This window comes from Frieseomelitta varia, unplaced genomic scaffold (assembly GCF_011392965.1).
Source record: "Frieseomelitta varia isolate USP_RPSP 00005682 unplaced genomic scaffold, Fvar_1.2 scaffold_277, whole genome shotgun sequence".
Taxonomy (NCBI): Eukaryota; Metazoa; Arthropoda; class Insecta; order Hymenoptera; family Apidae; genus Frieseomelitta; species Frieseomelitta varia.
This window is the reverse complement of record NW_025110009.1, coordinates 876,758-902,995: the sequence shown is the minus strand read 5'-3', so window position 1 is coordinate 902,995 and position 26,238 is coordinate 876,758. Positions and strand designations below refer to the sequence as shown.

Below are 26,238 nucleotides of genomic sequence, written 5' to 3'. Positions count from 1 at the left end.
CTCACACACACACACACCGACACGCGCGCGCGCATAGAAAGAAGGAATCGTCGAAGTAAAATTATTCTGTCTAATGCAGCATCGCGTTCCAAATAATAACGACGCGATGAACAATCGCGAAAATTGCAAGCCACAGGCGCCACGTAAGAGAAACGAGAGAAGTGCATTTACCTGAAAGAGGCACGGCGTCCGTTGCTTGCCAACCTGGTTGCTCGCCCAGCACGCCACCGTGCCGTAGTCCATTTCCGTTGCCGGCGTGTAGTTCAGCCTGGACCCGTGGAACTGTGGATACTCCTTCAGGCTTTCGGCAACGGACGGAGTGCCGACCGCCGCCGCCATATGAGAGTAACGAGAATGAGGGACCTCCACCAACTCGCCGGAATTATTGAATGTCCAGTGGAAAATCAAGGGGGCCGGGTGGCTCTCCACGGAACAAACCAACGATACGGTTTCCTGTTTCAGCGCGCCAACGACCACCTCGCTTCTGCCTTCCTTGCAGACTGGCGTGTCTGTGAAAGAAAGTTTGCGTTCGAGGAAAACAGAGAGGATTATCACGGATAACGGTTCAACGTCAAGTATAGGTAGGTAACGTTTCGTGGGGACGAACATTTTTCAATCGCGAAATATATATTAAGCGAAATGACCTTCTATCTGTTGAAACGATTTTTGTTCTTGGCGATGGGCGATGAGGTGCGCGAATGAAATGTAAATGAACGAAGGGAAGTGTAGAGGAACCAACTTTAACGTTCGATGAATATTTTATACAGTATTATATTCAGATATTCATTCAGTTTGTTTCTAGCGCGTATGTTGACTTATTTCTGGAATTTATTTTAGTGATTTTTTTATGAAGATCATATTACACTTTTGTGTAAATCAGGGAGGGAGATCCTTGCGTGTAAATTAAGTCGAGAAGAAAGAATAATATTTTTTAATATACGATATTAAAATATTTAGAATATATAATATTTTTATTTAAGAATTCAGGTACTTACTTGACTTTTACACTGATTCAAGTAATCATACCTCGATCACTTTCTCATTTTGATGTTCTTTCCTTATAATACCAAATTTCTTGTAATACCAAAAACACATTATTTTTTCCTTCCTTATATATCTATTATTATTATTATGTTGTAATATATATATATTAATTTACTTGAACATTGAATTTTAAATGACACGAATGATCCTGCTTCAAGAAAAAAATTACACGAGTTCAAATAGCTTCATTATAAATTTACTCCAATTTTTTTTTTCTTTTTACCCCGTTACATTCATGAAGAAAAATTAGACGAATTTAAATCTAACTCCGATCGATACTCTCCTTAATTCGCTCCTTCGAGTAGAAGGAATCACGATCGATATGGAAGAGCGTAGAGAGAAGACGACGCTCGTGGGAGCGTTTAATATCCAAATGTGAGAAGATGTTGGCGCGTGAAATGGATGAAGAAGCCCAACGCCGTCGAACAGCAGCGACCGGTTCGATCGATCGCCTAATAGGAAATTCCCTTGACATCGGTATCTGCAATAGGCCGCGGCACACGGAAATTCCAAATGGCACGAGAGATGATTTATTACGGAAGTACGGGATCAGCAGACGGCTCAGTTTCAATCTGATGTGTTTGATGCACTGGCGAATTAATTACTAATACGAGAAGTCGACGATACTGGATGCACGACGTATCACCGGCACTGCATTTGTCGAGCGAAACGCACGGCGCACCGGTTGCTGATTACCACGCATTACCAGTCGCTTCATGTTAATCGAGACGCGTATAATGTTGTCTTACGGTTGCACCGTAAGGATCTCCGTACGGTTGTATATTATGCGGAATTTACTTCTCGAATTATCCGGAAAATCAATTGCGACGGACTCTTGCAGAGGCTGCAAACGAGCAACGATATTCTGTCCCGAAGTAACGTCATTAAAATTCAATTCAATCAATATTTCATCCTTTCAACATTTCATTCGTTTAATACGTTATCGTAATTCTCTCTCAAGAAAATGGATAAATTTCGTAAAATTTTATTCAACATAGAATGTTCGTATTAACAAGAGTTACCATATCATGTATCAAAAAAAATACATCTACCTATCTGATCGAAATAAGAAACAAAAATACACAATGCTACATCGTTCAATTATACAGTGATAGTTTCGTTCGTCGTACTCGATAAATCAATTTGCGAGTTCAGTTATTTTAATTAACCCGCCAACCCAATTTTCATATTCATACGCGAAATTGTTATCGTCAGTGTTCAAGACTGGAAATAAGACGCCGTCGTCGTCCGCCCGAAATTAACAGAACACGAGGAAAGTTCGAGAGCAAAGTTCGTCGATCCTTCATTGACTCGGCTCCCAAGGATCAATGTCAACGGTGGAAACGGCGGCGCGTGACAGGGTAAGTCTCAAAACATCGGGATAAATTCGTGGTTCCCTTTAACTCGTCGCGCGCGGGCCTGGCTTAGCACATTGCCAGGCTGCGTTCACCCACACATGAATATTCAGCCGCGCTTTACATACATTGAATATGCATCGCACTCCTTCCTTCCCTCTTAGGTCATTTACAAGATGCAGATACGCCGAGCTACCAGCACCGAGTTACCAACCATTCTAATAGAATAACTCGCGCTGTGTGTTTTACAGAAAACTATCCCACCCTGTCCTCGTCCTACCTGAATCACCGTCGCTCCATCGCCGTCCTCTCCTCCACCTTTACGCTCTCTTTCACACCGATTCCCTCTCACCGAGGCGACGAAGGGCGCTCCCTTTTCCGATTCTCCGGCTACGGGCTGGCCCGTAACTCGGCCACGCTACTTGCCATCGATTAAGTAATTATCGAGCGAGCCTGGCCGCGAGAACTGGCAAATTAGAGAATCGCCGAGAGAATATCAAGCCCGAAGCGGCGATTCTATCGGCGACCCCTTCCGTTGTTCTTGTGATTAACGAGTGGCACCCACAGCTCGAGATCAGGCCAATGGAACGCGCCTTTGTGCTCGCGGAAGGAAGGAAGGAAGGAAGGAAGGAAGGAAGGAAGGAAGGAGTACGGTGTTGCTCATTGTTTGAACGAATTCTGACGCCGATCGTTGTTTCAATGAAGTTTCGTTGGTTGATTGCTCGGGGATTGTTCGTTTATTTGCAAAGATAATCGCGGATCGATCACTTGGAGATTAGGTATAACATGAGAGAGGTTCGACAAGCCCTTGATTTGAAACAAGAAGGTGCCTCGTCTGTATTTTTCTTTAGAAAGATGCAAATATTATTTTCTCAAGAATTGAAAAAACCCAATTTTTTCTCTCTTTTTTTTTTAGAAATAAGAACATTTTTATTCTTCTTCTCGACTTACTTTTTCACCCCTTTATCGCTATCGAATGGCAAACGTTCAGTTTAATATTCTAGGTAAAATTAAAATCATTACTGAAAGAATATTTGCTTGGAGGAAGTTGGAGAAATCAAAATACATAGACTCACACATTATTTGAAGAGTCACCGGGTTACTGGCAGTTTTCCCTTCGCTGTTGGCAACAAGACAAGTGTAATCACCAGCCGAGTATCGAGTTATACGCTGAAGAACCAGAGAATGATCGCTGAGAACGATACCTGCCGTGGCATTGTTTTTCAGCTCCTTGCCCTGCAACAAATAATTCCGCTTGGTTCCAATATCTTGCTTTCGAACAGTATAAATGTATCATAGTAAATGTCTGATATAAAACGAAAACTTATCACTGTGCAATTATTTATAGATCATTTGATCGTAAAAGTTATTAAACCTATCAGTAATTTTTCAAATGTGATTAAATAGATGTTGATTAAATACAGTAGGTCAAATACAGTGATGTGGAATGAATATAGGAACAGACTGTGAAACTTAACGTACCAAATGGAAATTTTTTTTTATAACTTTTAATTAAAAAATTCGCACTCTCGTTTTAGAAGAAGTTAGATATTCCAATCAAACGTTACATCTCGTTTGATAATATTTTACTTTCGAACAAAACTTTAAGACTAAAATGCAACGTAAAACAGAATAAAATTTAATGAGAGAGATGCCAATTTTCTAATCGTAAAACGGCACACGCGATTTTTCCAAGTAAAAGAAATGACGGAAGCACAACCAGTTACTCATTTTCTGTCAGAAGACATTCAAGACATAGGATTAAGGGCGTATTACGTAGAAACATACGTCTTTGAACCAGGCAAGCTTGTACACTTTCGGATTGGCCCTAACCGAGCACTCGAAGTAGACGTCGTCACCCTCTTTGATATCATCGGGATTCAAGGTCTTGCCCATCTTCAAAGTGACTACCGGCTGATACTGCACGTCCAGTCTCCACTTGTCCTCCAAAGCGCTGCCAGGAATAGCAAGATTCTCCGCCCGACAAGTTAAGTATTTGCCATCGTCGTCGATGCTTGGCACGAAACTCAGCACGCTGAGGCTCTCGTTATTTTCCAGCGGGTACTGCCAATAAAAACCAGCGCCCACTTTAGCTACGATCGTGAAAAAAAAAACCATCAAACGCTCTCGTGTGCACGCGTGGAATACGAACGAGAAAGCGAGTGTATTAATTACGTCATATGAATAACAACTTGCACGACGAGCAGTGTGAATCTAAACATTCGAATGGTTTCGTTTCGATATTTCTAGATGTAAACTGAACTCGTTTGTACATATTTTCTGATGTTCACCTTAATTAATAAATGTCGAAGTACTTCTTTGTAAATTATTTCTACTCCTAAGCGTGTAACGAGCAGTTTCATTCACAGACTACGTCCGTTCTGTAAGACATTTTGACATTTTGTTAACGCTGTCGCGTCGCATTCGTAAAATTACATTCATATCCGCAAAAATGGCTCACGTTCGTTCATATACACGCGAGAGCCTGAAAATACACACGACGCAAATTACAAGGAAAATGTATAACCTGCGTAGAAAGTAGAAAAAAAACCAGATTATAATAAATATCGGACACGAGTATATATTTCCCCGAGTGTTCTACTGTACACCGGGCCACAAAGGGTTAATAAACAGAAATCTTTCAGAAACACTTTTCCACCCCTTGCCCAGCAGGGCGAACGAAAGTATCCGAGCGATTTGTCACTGGTTTAATATGAAAATCCATTCGGCAGCGGCGCGCATTGCCACGCGCGAGAGAAACGAGGGAATAAGGGTGCGCCACGGTGGCGAGAGGCGGCCAGAATGGGAGGAGTGGGAGGGAGAGGTTGAAAAAGAGATTAACGATTTTTCAGAATTTACGATGCAGCCGCGCGAAATTGAGGAAAATGTAGCGGGGGTGGCGAGGCTAGCAGGGCGAATAGGTGGCAGGTCGATGACTGTCTCTCCCCGGCTGGTTTTCAGCTTTCTGTTTCTCTTACAGCGCGTCGCGTAACCTTCCGCGTTTCGCCGCGATGTCATTTTAATGATAACGCCACCAGGCACACGGTATCCAGCCGCAAGCTCGCGCACGAGCATCGCGCCAGCACGATGAATGGGACTAACGGTTCGTCACGGACGAGTATCCCTTCGCGAGCTACCACTACGTCTCTCTCTTTCTCTTTTTATTTTTTTTCCTAACCCATTCTGACCAGCAGCGTCATTCTCCGTTTGTTTCGCTGGTTTTACGTGACGCTACGTTCACGTTTTTTTTTTTTTTTTTTACCCACCGCAAGCTTCGTTCCGCTTGCCGCGCGATCGAATTCCTCGATAAAGGCTCTCCGCGGATAGCGGAGAGCGTCGATATATCTAGGGTACGCGGCAACGGCGAAACTTCTCCGCGCAGAAATTGCGGACACCTCCCGCGTGAAACGATGCAAAATAAATCAGATCTATCGCGGATTTCCCTTCGCTTCCGGTCGGCAACAGCTGACGTTTCGAGCCGGTTATGGAGCTTGACCGAATAATTTATCAACCAGCCGTTCGCTCTTTGTCGATGGCCGAATGTATGGGCGAAAGTGTCGGTCAGTATAACCGGGCGTAAGTCAAAAATGCAAGACGTTTCTCAGTGATCAATTCGTCGAATATACCGTGGAGAATTTTCTGACTTTTACTTCTCGAGTATTATTTTATATTCGACCCGAAACTGAGTGATGACGATTATTCTATTTTCCATAGCAGTGAACTGTTCTGTCTTTCGAGAACGTAATATTAATTGATTTAAATATTTGAGAAATGAAAGTTTGAGTAAAGAGAACTTCATTGTCATTCGTCTCTAAATTTTATCGAAATGTGATAGATGATTTTCCAGCTGGGCAAATTCTGTTTGCCACGATATAATATATTCTCTACTGTTACTCTACTATAATATTTACTATAATATTCGTTTTAATATGTACGTAATAATATGCAATCAATTATAATTAGTATGTAATTAATATGTAATTTTAACATGTATTATCAAAGATAAATATAACTGAAGAAATAAAGATATTTTCAATAGGAAGATAAAACATTGTTTCACTTACCGAATATAGTACCCGGTGCTATACTTTGGATATTCTACAGATTATTTTCGTCGATTATATATAAAACTAAAATACATGATTGCGATAAACGTAAACGCGAACGTGCATACCCGATGGACATGATACAGCGGCTGTAAATTAAATGAGGAATGACTAGCACGAATTAATGCAAGGAAATGTCAGATAAGCCGCAGCGTTCTATAATGTCGTAGATAAGTACTGTAATGAACAATGGAAGAATTGAACATGAGCTGAAGTACATTACGTAAATCAAAATGTACATAGAAATGCGCCTTTCTTTCTGTTTATAACAGGTGACAGTAGAATTCAATCAAAATAGAAATTCTAAAATTGTTCATTATCAATCGTCCAAGAAGTTAAGAAAGAAAAAGAGTTTTATTTCTCCTCTAATCACACTTCCCATTAAAACGATTCGATTCGAAAATCTCAGTGATCTATACAGTTTCATGGCATAAACTTGGTACGTAAACAAAAATGAACAAAAATTTGTATTACTCGTTACAAATCTCAACTCACGCGCGCCCATTGTTCACCCGATAGAAACACCGTTTCATATTCCCCGCAGCGAAATCCGAGAACTGACCGAAACTTTCGAAGAGAATTTCTGCACAGAGACACAGAGATTCGGTTTTCAGTTCGTGCGATTACGAGGGAGGAAAAGTCCCGTTGCAAATAAGAAACGAAGGTGAGGTCTTCCGTAATTTATCGAGGGGCGTGGTGCGGGGTCGCGGGAGAAAGATGGGAGGCGGTACAGAGAGTATCCAGTGGATTTGAACTTCTCCCTCGGTCGGTTTCCATGGATGGTGTCGAGTCAACTCGTGAGAAAAATAGAAAGAAAAAAAAGAGAAAAAAAAAAAAAGAAATAAAGAAACAGACCGGTTGTTGGAAAAACGAAATAACTTCATTGCTGCAACTTCCTGATGAATCGTCGCGAACCGGGGAAACTCCGTGGCTACCGTCGATTTCGAGAATTCTCCTTAAAATCGCGTCACGAACCACGCTGGCACGCCCGTAACTCCCGCAACTTGAAACGCTAACGTGGTCGACTCGATTGGTGACTTTCGCGATTTGCTGATCCCGTGTGCCACGCGGTTTCTCCTCTCGCGTTCCTTACCTAACCCTCCCCCCGATCTGCATCGTAGACGCTGCTGCTTATTTCAGAAACGACGTCGATACTGTTTAAAATCTATGAAACAGTTTTATGGTGCGCAGTGCCGAGGAAGTTCTCGAGGAATATATCGAGATATTCTGGTTTCTCGTGTATCGAATGATTAGAGATACGGACAAGATGTAACCTAGTTTTATGAATATGGCTAAAAAGAAATTGAAATCTACGAAGACAGTTTGTTTTGTCTACTTTTCGTCAGTGAGTGCAAATGGACTTATATGTGCATATGTATGCCTTTCAAATAGGATAAGTAGTCGAGGTCAACCATTACTGAGGCAAACTATTTTATTATACTCTCTACTTAAAATCAATCGTTACTACAGACAAAATATTCCATTTCCAACCTGGTGAATTTTAATATGAAAATAAAGTGTATCGTCTGACTAATGATTGATCTCAACTACTTGTCTTATTTGAACAGCAAAGTTTCCGACATGATATTTTTTTCTTCGTGATACTATTGATACCTAATGCCTTCAGAAAATTCTAATCAATTGTATAATAGTAAATTCATCGTGCCATGCATATGTAATATGAATATAGATATATAGAAAGGAGAAGAACATATTACGTATTGTAATAGTTACAAGATAATTTCACTTCTACATGGGAAAAGATATGAATTTGCACAAACATCATTACGTCTGTTGTCAATCAACGAGTTTCAACAAAATTTTAATGCCCATACGAGTCCTTTCAAGATTCTTTCCTACAGTAGAAGGTATTTAAATATTTCAATTCACGTGCACGTAAAGATTTAATTTCCATTGCTTTTGTTCGTAAAAAAATTGCTCGAGCAGTTTTTTTTTTTTTTTTAAAGAGGGAAATAAACAATCTCGCGAGGACAGCGAGACCACAATCAGAGAATATCGGTCAAGAGAAATTGCATTAACGACAAAACGACGCGCGCCATTGGATTTTGCAAAATTCCAATTATCGGCGACTGAACATTTTTAATTATCGCGAATTACGTTGCACATTGTTTTTAATATCGATGCGTGCACTCTCTCTCTCTCTCTCTCTCTCTCTCTCTCTCTCTCTCTCTTGTCAAACATTGTAATCCGGTCGTTCGAACGATAAAATTACGACGTGAATAAAGAACGAGGCAATTTTCGTCGGCAACGCAACCAATATTTCCATAATAAATCCATTATGAAATAAATGTACGCTTTCGCATCGGCTGTTGCCTCGTTGGAAATTGTTGGGAATTTATCCTCGACAAAGCTTACGTTTTGCGCCATTTTCTTAATCTGCTTTTCCGCCTTCCACCAAGTAATTACTGCTTCTGGTCTAGAACCACTTGTCCTGCACTCCACATCGTAGTTCTTGTCAGCGGAAACTCGAGGCTCCTTCGTCAAAATCTGCACGACCAGTGGCTTCACTGAAAGAAAAAAATAAGAAAAGTGTCAGTATAAGATGGTATTACGGAGGAAGGAAATTTTGGCTCGTCAAATTTCAAGCATGTTGAATTATACCTTGAACATTTGAAAAATGTAAATGAAACTAGCTTGCAAGTTGAGCTAATGTAATGACCACCAATATTGTTCAATCTTCGCGAAGCTATTTCATAACAGAATATCTCTCTTCAATCATTAAGTGACAAGTCAACAAAAGTAGTAATTTTTCTCTGAATTTGGATAAATATTCTGTTCTTTACGACTGTGCGAAAAAAGTATCATGCTGCACGAGTAGGTACGTTAATTTTAACGATAATACTTGCAGTCTTTGTTTTCTAAATTCAATGCAACTTTCTGCATTCATTAGTTACTGTTTGAAAAGTGGTACTAAATATTGAATGTTGAGCTGCTTTCAGGCTAACAAGAAAACTTCGCCTCCTTCAAAATTCAAACTGTCCCGAAACTTTGTTAAATTCTGATATCGGGTAATTTCAATTTCCAATCAGTTTTCGGTTCATTCGTCGAATACTTGATAAACACAGCGCTCGATTTGAACTCTCTTATAAATATTTTTGATTCAAGAGAATTCAAATGGAATCTATTTTTGACACTTTCACGTTATATACATTTAAAAAATTTGTTAAACAGCGACATATTTATATTTCTTTGAATAATTTCTACTAAATTGCAAAGTAACTTTCGATTAACAACTTACTGTGATGTAAAAACTCCATTCGTCCAATATTTAAATCTCAAACTCTTAAGTCAAACTCAGCTAAACTCATTAAGAACGCATATTAAATTTTTAACTGTAATATTATGCCGAGAAATCAAACTTGTTCAAATATTGAAGTTATTTCAGTAAACATAAAATTTCCCCATGAATCCCAATGAAATCTCATTTTACCGTGTTTACTGTCGATCAGATTTTATACGTAAAACCAAAAAACCCTGACGATATAATCTGACGTATAATTGCGTCAGTATATACCCCAAAAATCTCAATACTAATTATCCAATATATTTCATCAATTTTCGGTATAATGTCATGACAATTTTTTTTTTGTGCAGTAAATTGTTTTAATAATTCGTAATAAATCTACCAATGATCTAAAGTCTTGAACAAATCTTTTCCAAGTTAAATTCCCTGGTATTTTCTTTGTGACAAGTTTCTAAAAAAATTCGATCCTTCCTCTTGGCGAATTTAAATTTCCCGGTTATTAAAAACCCCTTATTTTGCACAATTTAATCACCGAGCATATAATAACCAGCGACACGAAATAAAGTTTCGCGAAAAAGGAAAGATTCCTAACTAGACACGGCTTGTTCTAAAGCGCGTTATATAACCAACTCTCACCTAGTTGCAAAAACAAATTTCCTCTTTGAACAGTTTAACTTTAACCAACTTATGCGAGCGCCACCACTTTCCGAACTTATCCTCTTCGCTCTGCTGTTCGTGAAAACTGCAAATTATTCTGGCGAAGCGGTGTCCCATTTTCGTCGTGTTTCACGCGTCGGGATAATGCGAGAGAATCCAAGGAAATGGCGAGACGGAAATGCCTAATTTCGGCAGGTATTAGGAGGCATGGATTTTTCTAAACTTTGTGTAACAACTTTTCGCGCCCTTGCAGTTTGATTTTGCAATTTTTTGAACCTAACCCCAATGACGTTGTATATGTATAATACATCAATGTATCGTCACGTTAATAATATATTAATGTATACCAATAATACCAATCGTGCGTTATAATACATTCACCTGTACGTAAATGTGTGCCTCATTCGTAAAATATTTCTCATTCGACTCAATATTCGAATAACGTGTACGGACAGCGTTGCGCAATGCACACGATTGCAAGATTGTAATAACGGGTAATAATAATATTCGTAAATACGCTTTTACTACAATCATTATTGCACTGTGTATTCAATTATGAGAAATTCGCAAACGCAAATAAATAAAATAATCATTATACTATAATTAACACAGTGAAGCAATTAGTTTCGGTTCGTGAGGAATCTTGAAACGTTTAAAAATCCGCGAAACCTAAACGAAACAAAAAATATTCGACGAAGGGAAAGCTTCGTGTAAAAATTTGCAGAGAAAAGTGAAAGAAATATGTGTAAAACTGTTCGTTGTTACGGATGAAATGTACTTTATAATTCAATATATATTTCATACGCTAGAAAATTCTCGAAGCGTTCAACATTTAACAATTCGTGGTAAGTACGCGATAATACCCGACACCGGGGAAGTTGGAACGACGTAACTTCAGAAGTAGCGTCCTCGAAATTACAGAAACGAAGGAGAAACGTGGAAGCCGCATGCGTCTTGCGAGGGTATCACGTTGCTTAGGGTTAAGGAGAGTCTTTCAAGACGTTTATGGCCGCGTAAACGAGCGAAAGGGGCTCGAAGGAGGCCGTATTACACGGTGAGAGAACCTCTTAAAATCCTGTCGGCGCGGCATTACGATATATCTCAATTATTTAATTTCTTGCTTATGTCAACAGCCACCGTTTCACTCGTGCTTTGCGTAAATAATTCGAGAGAACAGTAGTTGCCCGAGGAAGCGGAGAACAAACGCGGAAAAAGTGAAACTTTTTTACGAAATTAAATAGCGAAAATCTTTTTACGATTAACAAAGAAATAAAAATGTACGATGCGTAACTCACATTTTTCCAACACTAATAGATTTTTAACAAAATGTGAGAAAGTTCCTTGAGACATTGTAAATTATTCTTCTGTGTCAAATTGAGCGTAAAATTGATCTCTAAGTATACACTCAAGGATCGTGGCAGAGTTAATGGATTTTTTGAATAATAAATGAAGGTGAAGGAAATTGCCAGATTATATCGATATTTAAGAATGCTATGTTTCTTTTTGTTCCGATATTTTGACACAAATAATTGGATAGAGCGATTTTAAATATATGCAAAAAATGACATAAAGTCGGGGGTTTCTTGAACGACAAGAAACACGCCTCACAGTATTCTCTGAATTAAACGTATGATCCGTTCCTGTCACTCTTGAACCTATTCAATCACTCAAGTTTAATTATTAAAGTAGTTCGTTTGGAGAGTATAAAAACTTCCCATACTTTGAGCTTTAATCTTCGTAGCAAGTTCTACACGTCTCTGGAATATTAAATTTCGCAACACACTTTGAAAAATGATAGTAATTTCGGTGCATGGACTTTTTAACAATACGGATTCTTAAAGCAAAGATTTATTACAGACAGAGAATTAAATTTTTAACAATGTTATCGTAGAGTTCCACAACCTCTTGCTCCGTTCGCGTTTGCTCTTAATAGCTGTAAGAAACAAAAAAATTTTACGAACGTCTATCTAAATTAAGAATTTCATTTTAAAAGTTTATGTCACACGTAATTTTTGCAACTGAAAATTCTATTTCTCACGGTTCTCCAACCGTTATTGTATTCGTGTCTATTTTTAATAGTTACATAATCACAGCGTCTGAAGACAAAAATTATCATACAGCTTTTAATCGAAAGTTCCATTTGAAATCTGTGTAACGCACTTGTATTTTAGCACATAGAGGGCTGACGATGTTTATTTTTCATTAAACATACACCTGAGCAGGCACCACGTAGATTTTACAACGTGTGCAAACGTTTCGTTGCAATTATCGGCGGCTACTTATATCCAAGCGATTTTGCAGGACGAACGATAGTGAATATTGAATTTCCTATTAACGTCATCGCTTGTGCGTTGCCTACGGAAATTCATAGGTTGGAACGTATACATCTGTCACGGTAAATGCATATATGTACCGCCTGTCCATTTCCATCAACGATAAATCTTGGAACGTCTATTGATTGCAATTATTGCATGCAATATTGGATCGCCTTAATCACGCAGAATAAGGCATGTCTGACGGCAACGAGCCGCTGCAACATTCTGTTTCGGATAATTGTTTCATCGCTTTAACGTTTCGTCCAATTGAATCGACGAATTGCGACGCGTCTGTTTTATCGATTTAAGTAACATGTTTGTATACGTGAGAGCGTCTTGGAACGATTTTCCTCTTATTTAATTCAATTAAGAATAACTAAAGATAATAAAAAAAATAAGGTAAAGATTTTACTTCATTCCTAGTCTATGATCTATAATTTAACGATAGATACTATTTAAAACGTAATCGAGTTTTGCTTCTGAATTGAAAGAACAAGGGTAAATAACAATGTAACACTACCACGCAAGGATTAAAGTAAACTCAGATTTTGAAATCCTACAAAAAAAAAAGTATTTCTTCGAGACAAGGTTTGTTTTATCATTATTTGTATCACTTCGAATGACTTCCCTCGAGGAATACATCTATCACAAGACCGCGAAGAAAAGAGATAGGGGATTCTTTCTCGTCTCGCGTCCCACGAGGTGTTTATCGACTGCTCGCATTTCGTCGGTCGTTCTTCAGACGAAATTTAATAACGATCGAGACCGAAAACAAAAGGCCAGTTGTACCCAGCGCGATCCATAATATCACGTTGCCCATCGCGCGGTCTGCCTCGTAAATTCCAGCGCACGCTTATGCGCTGCCGCAACCAGCCACTCGTACAACCCCTAATTGCCATTAGCCGGTAGCCACTTCTCTGAAATTGGTTCCTCCGTTCCGTTTCGTGGCTTCTCTGCTACTCTATGTACGATGGCAATCCTTCTCGTCGCTCGGCCAACCCTCCCCCACCCCTCTCCCATTTTGTCCTATTCTACTCCGCCATAGACAGATACATACGTTCGCGTTTCTACAGATCTTCATTCGGGCGATTTCTCCATCGATTTATTGGTAAATGAACATCATTTATTTAAGTTCACTTATTTAAGGTATTACCACGATAGAGCGAGTAATTGTTTATTTTTAATATCGATGAAAGTGATCAAGCGTGCAGTTTCGTTTGATAATTACTCGTTTTAGATTAATTGGCTTCATTTCCCGATGATTTGTACAATATGTTCAATCAGAATCTGGCAGCGTCTGACTATTTTAAGGTTACTTCACTCGTCGAATAATCTAGCGTGTAGTTTCGTTTGATAACTACTCGTTTTGGATTAATTGGCTTCATTTCCCGATGATTTGTACAATATATTCAATCAGAATCTGGCAGCGTCTGACTGTTTTAAGGTTACTTCACTCGTCGAATAATCTAGCGTGTAGTTTCGTTTGATAACTACTCGTTTTAGATTAATTGGCTTCATTTCCCGATGATTTGTACAATATATTCAATCAGAATCTGGCAGCGTCTGACTATTTTAATGTTACTTCACTCGTCGAATAATCTAGCGTGTAGTTTCGTTTGTATACTTTGTTTTAGTAGACGGTTTGGATAATTACTCGATGATATTGGAAGCTTCTCGTATGTTCGTTGTTCGTGTAAGCATAGTACTTGGTCGACTTTTTGAAGGTTACTCTACTTGTCGAATAATCAAGCGTGCACTTTGTACGTATTTGCCTGCGTCTGACTCTTTTAAGGTTACTCCACTTGTTGTTGGATTATTTCACTGAAATTACCGACTCAACAAAGATGTCGCATAACAAAATTTTGGCTCAAAGGTATAATTTTCAATCTGGATTGCGTTTTCACTTTTCAGACACAGGATTTTTAAGCAGACATCACGCGTAATTCAATAATCTTAACCTTGTACCTTTGTACATTGAGTTTTCCGCAATGCGTGCGAGTATAAAAACATTCAGTATTCGAAGGTTAACATTACAATTGTCGAAACAGTGACAATTTCTTTTCGTTAAATATAAATATCCAAAAAAATGGACAAAGTGATAAGATAGGGTGAAATTAACGTCGAGAGTGGTAATTTCAACTTTCAATTAGACCGTGATGTTTGGAAAATCGTGGACAAGAATCGCGAAAGTTCGTTTCGTGCGAAACATGTCAGGAACACGTATCAAGCATCGATAAGAATGGCAAAGCTGAAATCAAAGGCTGTATCGTTTGGCGCACGAAGCATCGCGTGTTGTTGCATCGCGATCACGCTTTCCTGCCTTTCAAGAAACAAGGGAGAGTCGATTGTACTTTTTGCCATCAATTAGGAAAAAAATCTACTGCGGGCACTTCGTCGGTGATTGCGTTGCTTGAAAATGTTCAACGAAACTTCTGATTTCTACTGCTTTTGTTGCGCCGCTTCGTTCGACGATCTTTTTGATCTTACGTTTCGGAATAGTCAGTATGAAAAATGCGAGACGATATATTTTTTAGAGAGCGTGAAATTTTTATATTATTGTTTCATTTATTATTGTATTTTTGTATTTGTTAAAAAATACAAAATCTTCATAATGCAATAGAAACATACAAGCTTTTGATTCATCAATCTTTGAAAATGCAACGCATAGAATATCTAACAACAATTACAAATTTATCATTTCGATGGTTTTCGGGTTGAAATTTAAGTACAATGAAAGATCTAGAAAATTGCAGGAAAATATTTATCGCGAGTGACGTTCAAATTGTCCTTGTTTCAACAAGAATTTAAAATATCAAATTAAATAAGATCAAACAGAGGTACAAGGTAATGCAGGCTGGGGAACAGCTGATGAATATCAAATTGGGAGCTATTGATCTCGTGCACGATCAATAGCGCGTAAGAATTAATTAATCAATGTCGCGTCAATGTGACGTTTCTTCCGTTTAATTAATTTCCCGATATCGTAACGGCGCTGTTATTTGAAAAGTGAATGTTCAAGTCGGCGAACGCGAGGCGAATTCAAGGAAACAGCAGCCGGCGTTCAATCCCCTTCCGAGAAAACGCAACGTCCCACATTCAACGCGACACGCACGCGTCTGAACTTCGTGTATAACAAATAACGGGCTGTAAATTAAAAAATTAGAACGAACAACGGCAAGCCAACGTTAATGGTACTCGCTAATGCTGTCGCGCACAATTAGCGCCGTTTTCCACTCGGACATAAGTTCGCGACAGAGTTTACACTCGCGCTGTTATCATTAATCTGATTGCTAGTCGAACGTGCAAGCTTCGATCGCACGTTCTATTGACTTGCCGATGCGTTTGTCCATCGTTTACGTAGATGTACGCTGACTATCGAAATCGTGAGTTAACACCTGCATAGTCGGCGCTGCACGATCTACCTTGTGATGTCGGTCGCCACGCGTGTTTACCGTGACGTTATCGTTTTCTGTTTGAGTAATTCTCTTGGGAGTCGACCACTCGTTACACGCTTATCTACTACGTTCCGAGTTTTCGATGCAACTCGCGTTACGTTTTATAGATTGATTCGAAGGTACGAAGATACGTGCGAAAATATTGGAACATTTTGTATTGTACAGAACGTTTTAACATTTTAACGCTACAGCGAAACAGGACTGTTATATATTGGTAAGCTTGAAACAAGTGTAAGAATAAATGTAGAAGAAAGTATTTAATATTCAGTGGAGCCATACTTTTGAATTCTTATCATTATGACGCCGACTCGTGTGTACTAGATACACGTCAAATATTTTATATACATTTTCAGATTGATTTCAAACTTGATCAAACGTAGTCATCTTTCGCTACAATGTTAATTTTATTAAATTTCAATATGTTTTATAGACTTATAGCAGGTTCTTTACAATACAATCGAATAATTTTGTGAGTTAATTAATAAATAAATGAGTATTAAGACTTATTAGTATCCCTTCAAGTTTGCTACCTTTATAATTATAAAATCCTTTTAATAAAGTTCGTACAAGAATGTCTCAATGAGAAATACAATCTTTCTACATTATGCTCAAGCATGAAAGAGTTTCTTATTGACTAGTCTAAAGATTCAATATTGATTTGCTGTCACATCTGCCGCCCTCGTATTATATTTTGAGATTCTCCCTTGGCGAGGAACGGGCGGGTCCTCGACAAAAGCTGCGAACTTTGAAAACGCCTTTTAATTATTGATTCTACATTTATAAGCTTCCAGCTTTCAGCGTAGTTCAAAAAAATATTATCCTTCACAAAAATTTTATCCTCAGAAAAAAAAAGAAGAAGAAGAAGAATGTAATCATTTTTAAATTTAAAGCAAAACATAAATTTTGCTCTGTCACCTTCGTGTTCTAATAAATATTTTTAGAATATTTAAAAAAAGGACAAATATCATTGACAAAAAAATTTCGAACAACGTAAATAATATATTACACAGAACAAAAGAAAAACACGATTTCACTTTAATATCTGCAATGTATAATATCGTATAAAACTGTAAAATACAATATATTGTATTTATCATATCTAATGAACACATTATTAACAATATTTTCTAAAAATTAAACACTCCTTACGTGACATAAAAATGGAACGCGTAAAGTTCAAAATCGCCGTGAAGTTTGAAAAATTTTGCCTAGAGAGGATTACGGTTCGTGATAAAAAGAGAAAAGGCGATAACAAGATAATTTCTCGCGGTCAAAGTAGAATCATTTGGTGAAGAAAAAAGGGACACAATGGCGCGTCACGTCGGGTCCATTATTAATTATTATCCCGCTAACAGTTCCGACACGCATCACCACGCGTGGGTAAATATCGCCAGCGAATGTGGCTGGGGTGTATCTGCACAGTCACGGATAGCCGCGTACAAGCACATGTTTCATGCAAGCATTCAGATCAACCGGATATGAATTAGCGGCGATCAGAGTAGCGATGCCTATCAATAATACGGCGGCCGTTTATGATAGTCTTTAAACCTTAATTGGCAGCGTATTGCGCAAATTGCCCTCTGGTTAGGCACTTAAACGGTAATTATTTGTTGAATTTCTCTAACAGAATTAACACGTGCAAGTGATCAAGCCAACTATTCACTTAGATTAGAATGTTGGGACACTTCGTCGTTTTGATAATAAATCTTTATTGCTTATGTCTGCAGTAATCAATTGCACGTTAGTGTGTTTCGTGAGAAGAAAAAATTCTAAGAAAAATTCCAAGAAATTAACATGTTTATTCAAAGTAAGATCCACTTAATAGTGGTTAATATACTTTTGGCAATGTTTCATTAATTTGTTTTAGTCGACTATGAAATAAATTTCAAAATCAATCAATAAAATTCATTAGATGTTGTACTTATTTAAAAATTTTTTACTAAATTTTTACTAAATTTCTTGATAAAGAAATACTGTTAAAAATCTATCCACAATAACTACTGTTTAAATTCCATTTAAGTCTCCACGAAATATATACTACTCGCATTACACTGCTTCTGTGTACATTTTCAAATTTATAGAGTGCTATGTATAATATTTAGTGAATGAAACAAATGTTTTCGTTTTACAAACAATTCTTTTGAAACTATGTTTGTAAAACTATGAGTTTGCAATCTATTCAGTAGGAATCATAGCAATTTCACGTGTATCTGATACATTAAAGTATCGAATGTATCTATAATGTAATTGGAACACTTTCATGAATCTACGTAACTCGAACTGTAGTTATTTAGAATTTCAGGATTAACATTAGCATAAATCCCTTCCTACAGCGTCAGTACCTTTGCAACGAAATTGAGCAGGTTGTAGACAATTGACAGTTACTTCTTATCGCTTATAGACGTGTCTTACAGTTCTACTTTCCCTTCTACGTATCGTGTAGGTTTCCTTAGAAATCTAGTCACAGTCATAGGACACAAATATAATCTATGATTATACGTCTACATGTACCACTTTCGTTTCTCTGAGAAAACTTCCATTTCATTCATAGAATCACAAGATTCAAATAAAAGAACAGAAATATGAATTTAAGAAATAGAAACTATTCAAGCTCAAGTTTTTTTGAAAGAATTTCGAGGATCTTCACAGGCTTGACAGAAATCCTGTACAGCTGCAAAGTACGCTCCAAATTTGAAACGCCACGACTGATATAAATAGATAGATCCAAATTTGAGAAATTATAATTGAAATTATAAATTGTGACTTTTTAAACGAGGTACGTAATTAGTTAAATTTCGTTCAAATGCAGGATATGTGAAGTTATTGAAATATTGGAATGTCGATTATTTCAATATTCGATCGCGAGTAATTATCGAGTAATTTCAAAAATGTGAAAATACAGATTATCTGAAGATTTTTCATAAAGGACAAAGAGTGGTCAAATAATAATCCAATTATAAAGAGAAATGGAATAAAATATCTTACATCATACTAGAAAAACTGCAACACAACCTTTGAAGTGAACGATAATCTTTCTGAAAGTTACGCAGATATTGAAGTCAATGATCCACGTAATCTCGGAGGAACCAAAGATTCCCGGCGAAGACTCGCGCAGATAAACCAAAATGAACGATCGCTGCTATTTCTCTCTTGAAACAATAGAGAAGATTCTAATCGTATGAATTATCAATTACCCGGCAATTTATCGTTCTCCCTCGCGTTCTCTGTATTAATGACCGCCATACGTAACGCCGAAGCCGTAAAAGATGAGATACGTTCGGGCACCGGCTCCGTCATCGAGCGAAATTCGAACTTGGTCGCAGAGGGGAGAGAAACGCCGCGGCTGACCCGGGGCCACTTTAATGAAAAACGATAAACTTCCCTCGTGGAACGTTTTCCGGGAAACGAACGAAGAAAAGGCGAAAACCGGGAAAAGCAGCGAAGGAAAATCGCGGGGGGAGAGCGAACAGTTTCTTGACCGAGTCGAACAAGTGTATCGCTTATGGACGTTTAATTGGCGATCGAATCGACAACGCTATAATGCCAGACTGACCAATTAAGAGAGAAATTTATAGACGGGCAAACTAGCCGGGACCGCAAACGCGGATGCTTATTATTATACGTATGTAGCATTGAATGAAACTTGCTACGGGCCTGGGCTGGCAATGCTTCGAATTAATAGCTATCACCCGAGGGGATATACATGAAATTATACGCGGTTGTGTACTTTCCTCTGTATCCATTGGGCCGCAATGGCATCATCGAGATCTACACCGGCCGCAAACAGGCCGTGTTTCGTACATCTAAATTTATTTGCAGCCGTTCTTCGGCGCCGGCTAATCAAATGGGCCTCGGTCGAGTCGTAGCGCGCGCGCTTCGAGTCACGTTTGTCAATTAGGAATTTAGGGGAACCGCTGCTCTCTGTGAAACGGGATAATTGATTCCTACAATGCGCGTTTCCTACAGCCGGAGGAATTCCGACTCCTTTGATTATAATATTATCGTCAATTTATCAGCAGAATCTCGCGATCTTCGATTATTCTGTTCGATCGTCCTATTGCCGTGTGCAAATAAGCACGGATTTATACGAATCGTGGAAAGTTTGGACGAGAAAATTTATTAACGTGATAAAAAAGATTCATTTATTAAATTTTACAAGGAATGGTATTCGAAATGACGGTGTCTTTCTTTTGAGTGATTTAAAAAGAATTTTATCGGAATACAGGTGGAAAGAATTTTAGCTAATTTGATACTTTCGTTTTAAAGGCAGCATGCGAATTGTAAAAATGAGATAAATCATTTGTGAGTGATTTTTCATTTGGTCACAGATTGACAAACTTAAACCAATTGATTATTTTCTAGATATTTTACCATTTTAATGTCTTTCAAATATTTTACTAAAGTGACGTTTAAGGCCGATTCCAAAATGATGAAACGCAAAAATTTCGTTCCCAATGAAAAGAAATTTATCTTGAGATTATTAGCTTATTTACAAATTTCGATGTATGTGTCATTTTGCAAATTCTACTTTGGTAAAGTTGATTTTTTACTTTACTTTACTAAAACGTGCACTTTCAATTTAGTTTTCCGGTGTCAAAAATCCGTGGTCAATACTCCAAGTTTCATTACACATTTTCAATTCACTTGGAAGATAAACAGAGGGTTCATTCAATTTACTGAAACGAAAGTACATTAATGAATCTGATCCAAAAAAAAAAAATATCGATTTCAATTAAAACAAAACTGATGTTAAAGCATCAAAAGCTACAGTTGCGAGATGCATGCTTTGCATTGAGTTACTAAGTAAATTAAATAAAAAACAATAAACTGTCTTCATTTTCAATTCCCTTATCTTTTCCCTTTCCTACAATAAAATTTAACTTTAAATTTCCATCTCTGATCAAAATATCAATATCAATGAAAGATAAAATACAATTTTTTTTTTTTTTAGTAAAACTTTAGTTCCTCTTACAGTTTCAAAAAAAAAAAAGACGAAATAAATTTGCATAAAAATCCGCAGTCTAACGATCGAGAGAATAGATCAAGAACATTATAGAACATTCGATCGGCAAGGTCAGATAACGACGATCGAGTAGAAAGCACGAACCGCAAACCCAAACTAATCGTTTTACGCGTGTTTGCATTAACGTTATCGTCCGGTTTCAATAGTTTTACCCCTCGTAACAATTACGATTCCCCAGCCCTAAGTCCAACTCTGGCTCTAACTCTTGGAAGTAAGGCAGCGATTCTAAGGCGTTCTCAGGGAGTGAGAACACCTTCAGCCACCGCTTGAGCAATACATCTTGTCACCCCAAATGGTTCGTTGCTTGCGAACACCTAAACGCGTGCCGTGCACGTTGCACGAGCGCGCATTTCTTCGATGTGTTCTGTACGAATACAGAGGTTACATATCTCGTCGTTATATATATATATATATTTTTTTTTTTTCATTGGGTATTATCGTTCAGATTTCATCAGATTCGTGAGAGCAATACAAGTTTCAAACGAGTTATTTTGAGGAAACAAACGATCTGCAGACAGCATGACAAATTCACGTGGAAATTAGAAATTAGAAACGAGTCAGGAAATTTTGAAATTATATCATACAATGTAAAACTAAAAGTACTGATATCTCTCAGTGACATTTATTATACAAATTCAGTTCCGTAATAACGAATTTTTGTAGTCGTACGATTTTTTTTCCTGGAAAATTCAATATCGAGTGTACGCACAATTATATTGTCATCGTTTGAAGACTTTCACTTGTTTACAAAAAATTATGAAAAATGAAACTTTCTCATATACAGACGATGATGTATAAACTGCGTATTAAAGAAATTATTCTTCAATTTAATCAATTAAAATAAAAAAAAAAAGAATTATCATTATACATATTAAATTTCGTAAAATAAAGTCAAACAAACAAATAACTAACATTAAATAAATCATACAAATTAATTCAACCATTGAAAATAAATTTAAAAATTTTATTCTCTAATGGCCCAATTCATAATTTATTCTAATTGATAACAATAATCCAAAAAATACCGTCACATAAATATTAAAAACATAAAAAAATAATCATGACCTATATCTATATATAATAATAAATAAAATAAAAATTACATGTAAAAATTCTATTATAATCAAAAGTCTTAAATAATAAAAACTTTTTACAAATATAATTGTAACAATAATCAAAATAAAAATGAAAATAATAATAATTCTTTATTCAAGTGAAAATAATAATAATTAATCCTTCAATTATAAATTACGTAGATTCAGTTGTTCCGGAAAGAATCGGCAAGACTTTTAATATTTCTGTACAATTTTTTTCCCGTGGTAGAGTAGTAACCTACTCTCTCGGTTGCCCAATATTTCCAATCCGTTTTGTCCATACCGATCTTATCACGGCCCCGTCTAACACCCGGTGTAACACACACACGACGACGACGACGACGACGACGACGTCCCGTCAGAGGTATCGACCGGCAACGTCTGAACACGCCAAGAGTTCTCGCGGTAGGAGAACACGGAATCGAAGCCGCGGTCCCAGAAGGCACGCGATCCACTGATCCGTCTTGCGAGAGGCGTTACTGTTATCTTCCCCGGCCAATCTCCAGCGGACGACTAATAGGTTCAGCGCGTGAACACCTTGTCCTGGCAGGACCACGTGAAAAGGCGTTCAGTAGCCAAGGGGGGTTCGGTAACGTAACGTCGGCTCGGCTCAGGTCCGAGAAATCGTCGTGGAGAATTGTTTAACCGCGATGGTAGATAGGAACGATAACCGGGGCAGAGGCCGATCAAACGCCCCGGGTCAGCTGGCGCCCGCGCGCCGAGAGAGAATATTACTTTGAAGCGTTTATCGCCGGAATCTAGCACGCTGGATTTTCCTCCGATTCCCTTTCAGATTACCCGGAATTGGACTTTAATTCCGATAGCCGTGCGGGGATCATACCGTTGGTAGTTCTGTTTCTTTCTTTCGTGACACGAACGCGTGCCCGCCTTTGGCGACGAAACCGTTCGAAAGGTTTTCCTTTTCGAACGAGGATGAGAATTAATCGATGTTCACATTGGGAGTTACGGACGTTCGAATTCGAGAGTGATTTCTTTTATTTTATTTTTGCGCCCGCGCGCGAAAGAAAATTGACTACGTATATATTGCGGATATTATATGCGTGTGTTTTACAGTGGCAGATTTGTTGGAAGTTGTTACAATAACCAATTGTGTTCATTAGTAATATTAGTCGCATTATTCATCGCGATTAATTTGCCGTTGAGAGTACAATAAAGCTGCGGGGAATATTTGAAGTCGCCTCGTTCGTAATTCCTCTGATTTATCTTTGTTTCTCCTTTGTCGAATGTCTTTGGAAATGACAGAAAATGTAATAACGTCGCTGTAAAATGTGTACTTAAATGAAAGTGTAATGCGAGTTGTAGCGCAAAGTGAGCCGAGATGATAAAAGAGCAATATTAAAAACTATTTCATTGTCAAGATCGAGCTACCTCGTTGTTCCATTAAAATCTATATATAATATTCAATCGTATCAGAAATCAATCGTATTTACATTTGAGATAAATGGACAACGTACAACCAATTGATGTACAATCCACGAACATCAGAGAATCTTTTCCACTAAGAAATTAATTTCATTCACTGAATATTGTAATACGTACTATACATGGAATATTTTATACATTTTTATGGATAAAAGTGCATTCTGCCTTTCATGAATGAATAAATATCTATTCTGTGAATAAGTAAAATATTTCTGTAATTCTGTACTGTATTATTTCGAAAAAAAAAAAATTAAAAATTGTCAAAGATATCATTTTAAACGAAAAAAAATTAAAGAGATCGTCTAGATAATTTTTTAATGCGTAAATTATTTTTAAAAAAATTTTAAAACTGGTGACATTTATGCAATTTTATAAAAAAGGAAAAAAGTAATGTTTCATATAAATTGACCTAACAATTATCTGTTAAGTAGAGAAATTTTAATCAATACACATATTCGATCTACGTGTATTTTATTACAGTTGATATCTTGCTTTTCACGACTGAAAAAAAAATCTACTCGCGCAGCACGAGAGTTCTAATGATTCAGTATCGCGATATGAACTCTCGAACGAGAAAAATATTTCTTAATCGGTCTTGTTCGGCTCAGTTGCCACGTATCCTCGTTCGAAACCATAGAAAGCCAGACTGTCTGCCACGAGTCAAGCGTATAAGTCGCGTGACCCGTGCGTTAATCCGACGCATGAGCAACTGGTTTCTGCATAATTTCGTTGTGAAAGTTCCGACAACGCGAGCCAAAGATCGCAAGAAACGTTGCCTGCGTTAATGCTTTCCAACTGGCGTCATTGGTGTTACGATTCCGCCATGATAATTGCAATACAGTGTTCGGGATTTAGGAAAACTGTCGACAGGATATGTTTTGTTACATACACTTCCGTTCAAAATTCACGAGACAAGAACTACATTTGTCTAAAAATTATCTATTGTCGAGAAATTAAATATAATGCGTAGACACTTTGACAGCTGTATTATAAAACGCACGTGGAAATTTAACTTTAATATTTTTTGTTTTGTCAATTGTATAAATTATTTGATTTACTCTGAAAACCTTATTAAATTGAAAATAAAAAGCGTTCGACAATTTCGAAGCAGAAGTATACGCACGAAGTAACAGAATGTTGCCCTGACAAGCTATTTTGCTGCACCAGGTTCGTTAGAAAAATGGACAAAGACGAGGAAGAAGGAAGAATCGCCAGAAATATATACACAAATTAAAAGTTTAACCCTATATATAGGGCAAAGATCATTTCCACAAACAGTGTCTAATTTTCTCCACTTAACTATTGACATCTTTCTCTATCTTCGGAACGTTCCTTTACTCGAAAACATTTTAACCTTCCCTCGTGTCAAACGACGGTCTCTGACAAACTTAAACTGACAAAGTTGTCGAGAGTTTCCACAGACCGTTTCCACGGACACTCTCCATTCCAAACGAACTACCCTCACGCTAAATGGCTAAAATCCAACGACAGGGAACTTAAATAACACCGCAGATAAGATTCAACAACTTACGATTCACGTCGAGGATCACCAGCCTGGTCTGCGGCGGCACGAGGTTGGTGTTGCTGGCCTCGCAGATTAGACGAGCCTTGAGGTGTTGCCTTCCAACTTTAGGATAGGACAAGCGGTTAACCGTGAGGCCAGACTCGGCGTTGTAGTGATAGGACTCGTCTATCACGGTGTTGTCGAGGTACCACGTCAGCTTCGGGGGCGGCCTGCCACCTCGTACCTCGCAAATCAGGTTCACGTCACTCCCCTCGTTGTACGGTTCCTCTAACCTCGAGATGTCCCTCGTCGCCGCGTCCAGTATCACCGGCTTCGACGGAGGTACTGCGCGAAATACACACGTATATACACACGTACGTATGTGCACGCACACACACACGCACACGCACACGCACACGCGCACGAGTACACACAGAGAGAAGCATGATTGAATCAGCGGAAATGCGGATTGATTATTTGTCCGCCGCTTGAGAATGGCTGATCTATCGCGCTGCCTGCGTGCCGGCGTGATTTACTCGTGAAAGATTGATTAGGGCCAATTGAGTTCCGCTGATGCGAGTGATTTACCATTCGGTGAATACTCTTTTGTCGACGATTACGCGGAGACCGGGGGAAACGAACGGGGTAAAAAGCAGCCGGGGCCGGTGCATAGCGTTCGAATTTGCGCGAGCGTGAAAACGGTAAATTGCCCGGGTCTCGATCGTCCCAGTGATTTATTTATGTCCATCGGTGGATATTTAATTGTTCTTCTCGTCGCTAGAAATACGGAACGATTTCACGAACGATGGATTGGCCGCTGGTGATCGGTGCTGCTGGTTATATCGGATTTTTACGCGTTTGTGGACAATTTAGAGAGGCGAAGATGTTTCGGACGAAAGAAAGTTTCATTCTATAGTTAAGCTGTGTAATTGGTGATATAATTGGCAACTCAATTGGCATTGAAAAATTATTATTGC

The 26,238-nt window shown here is 38.1% G+C and overlaps 1 protein-coding gene across 4 annotated transcripts in view; it reads right to left on the bottom strand.

Moving 5' to 3' along the window:
• LOC122529070 (hemicentin-2-like) overlaps positions 1–26,238 on the bottom strand; it is a 242,492-nt gene that overhangs the window by 38,221 nt on the left and 178,033 nt on the right. For all 4 annotated transcript variants that reach the window (XM_043654851.1, XM_043654852.1, XM_043654849.1 and 1 more), the window contains 5 exons: positions 25,289–25,606; positions 8,882–9,033; positions 4,188–4,463; positions 3,476–3,635; positions 172–509 (listed from right to left, as the gene is read on the bottom strand). In XM_043654851.1, coding sequence (XP_043510786.1) covers positions 172–509; positions 3,476–3,635; positions 4,188–4,463; positions 8,882–9,033; positions 25,289–25,606 — 1,244 coding nt within the window. The remainder of the gene's footprint in view (positions 1–171; positions 510–3,475; positions 3,636–4,187; positions 4,464–8,881; positions 9,034–25,288; positions 25,607–26,238) is intronic.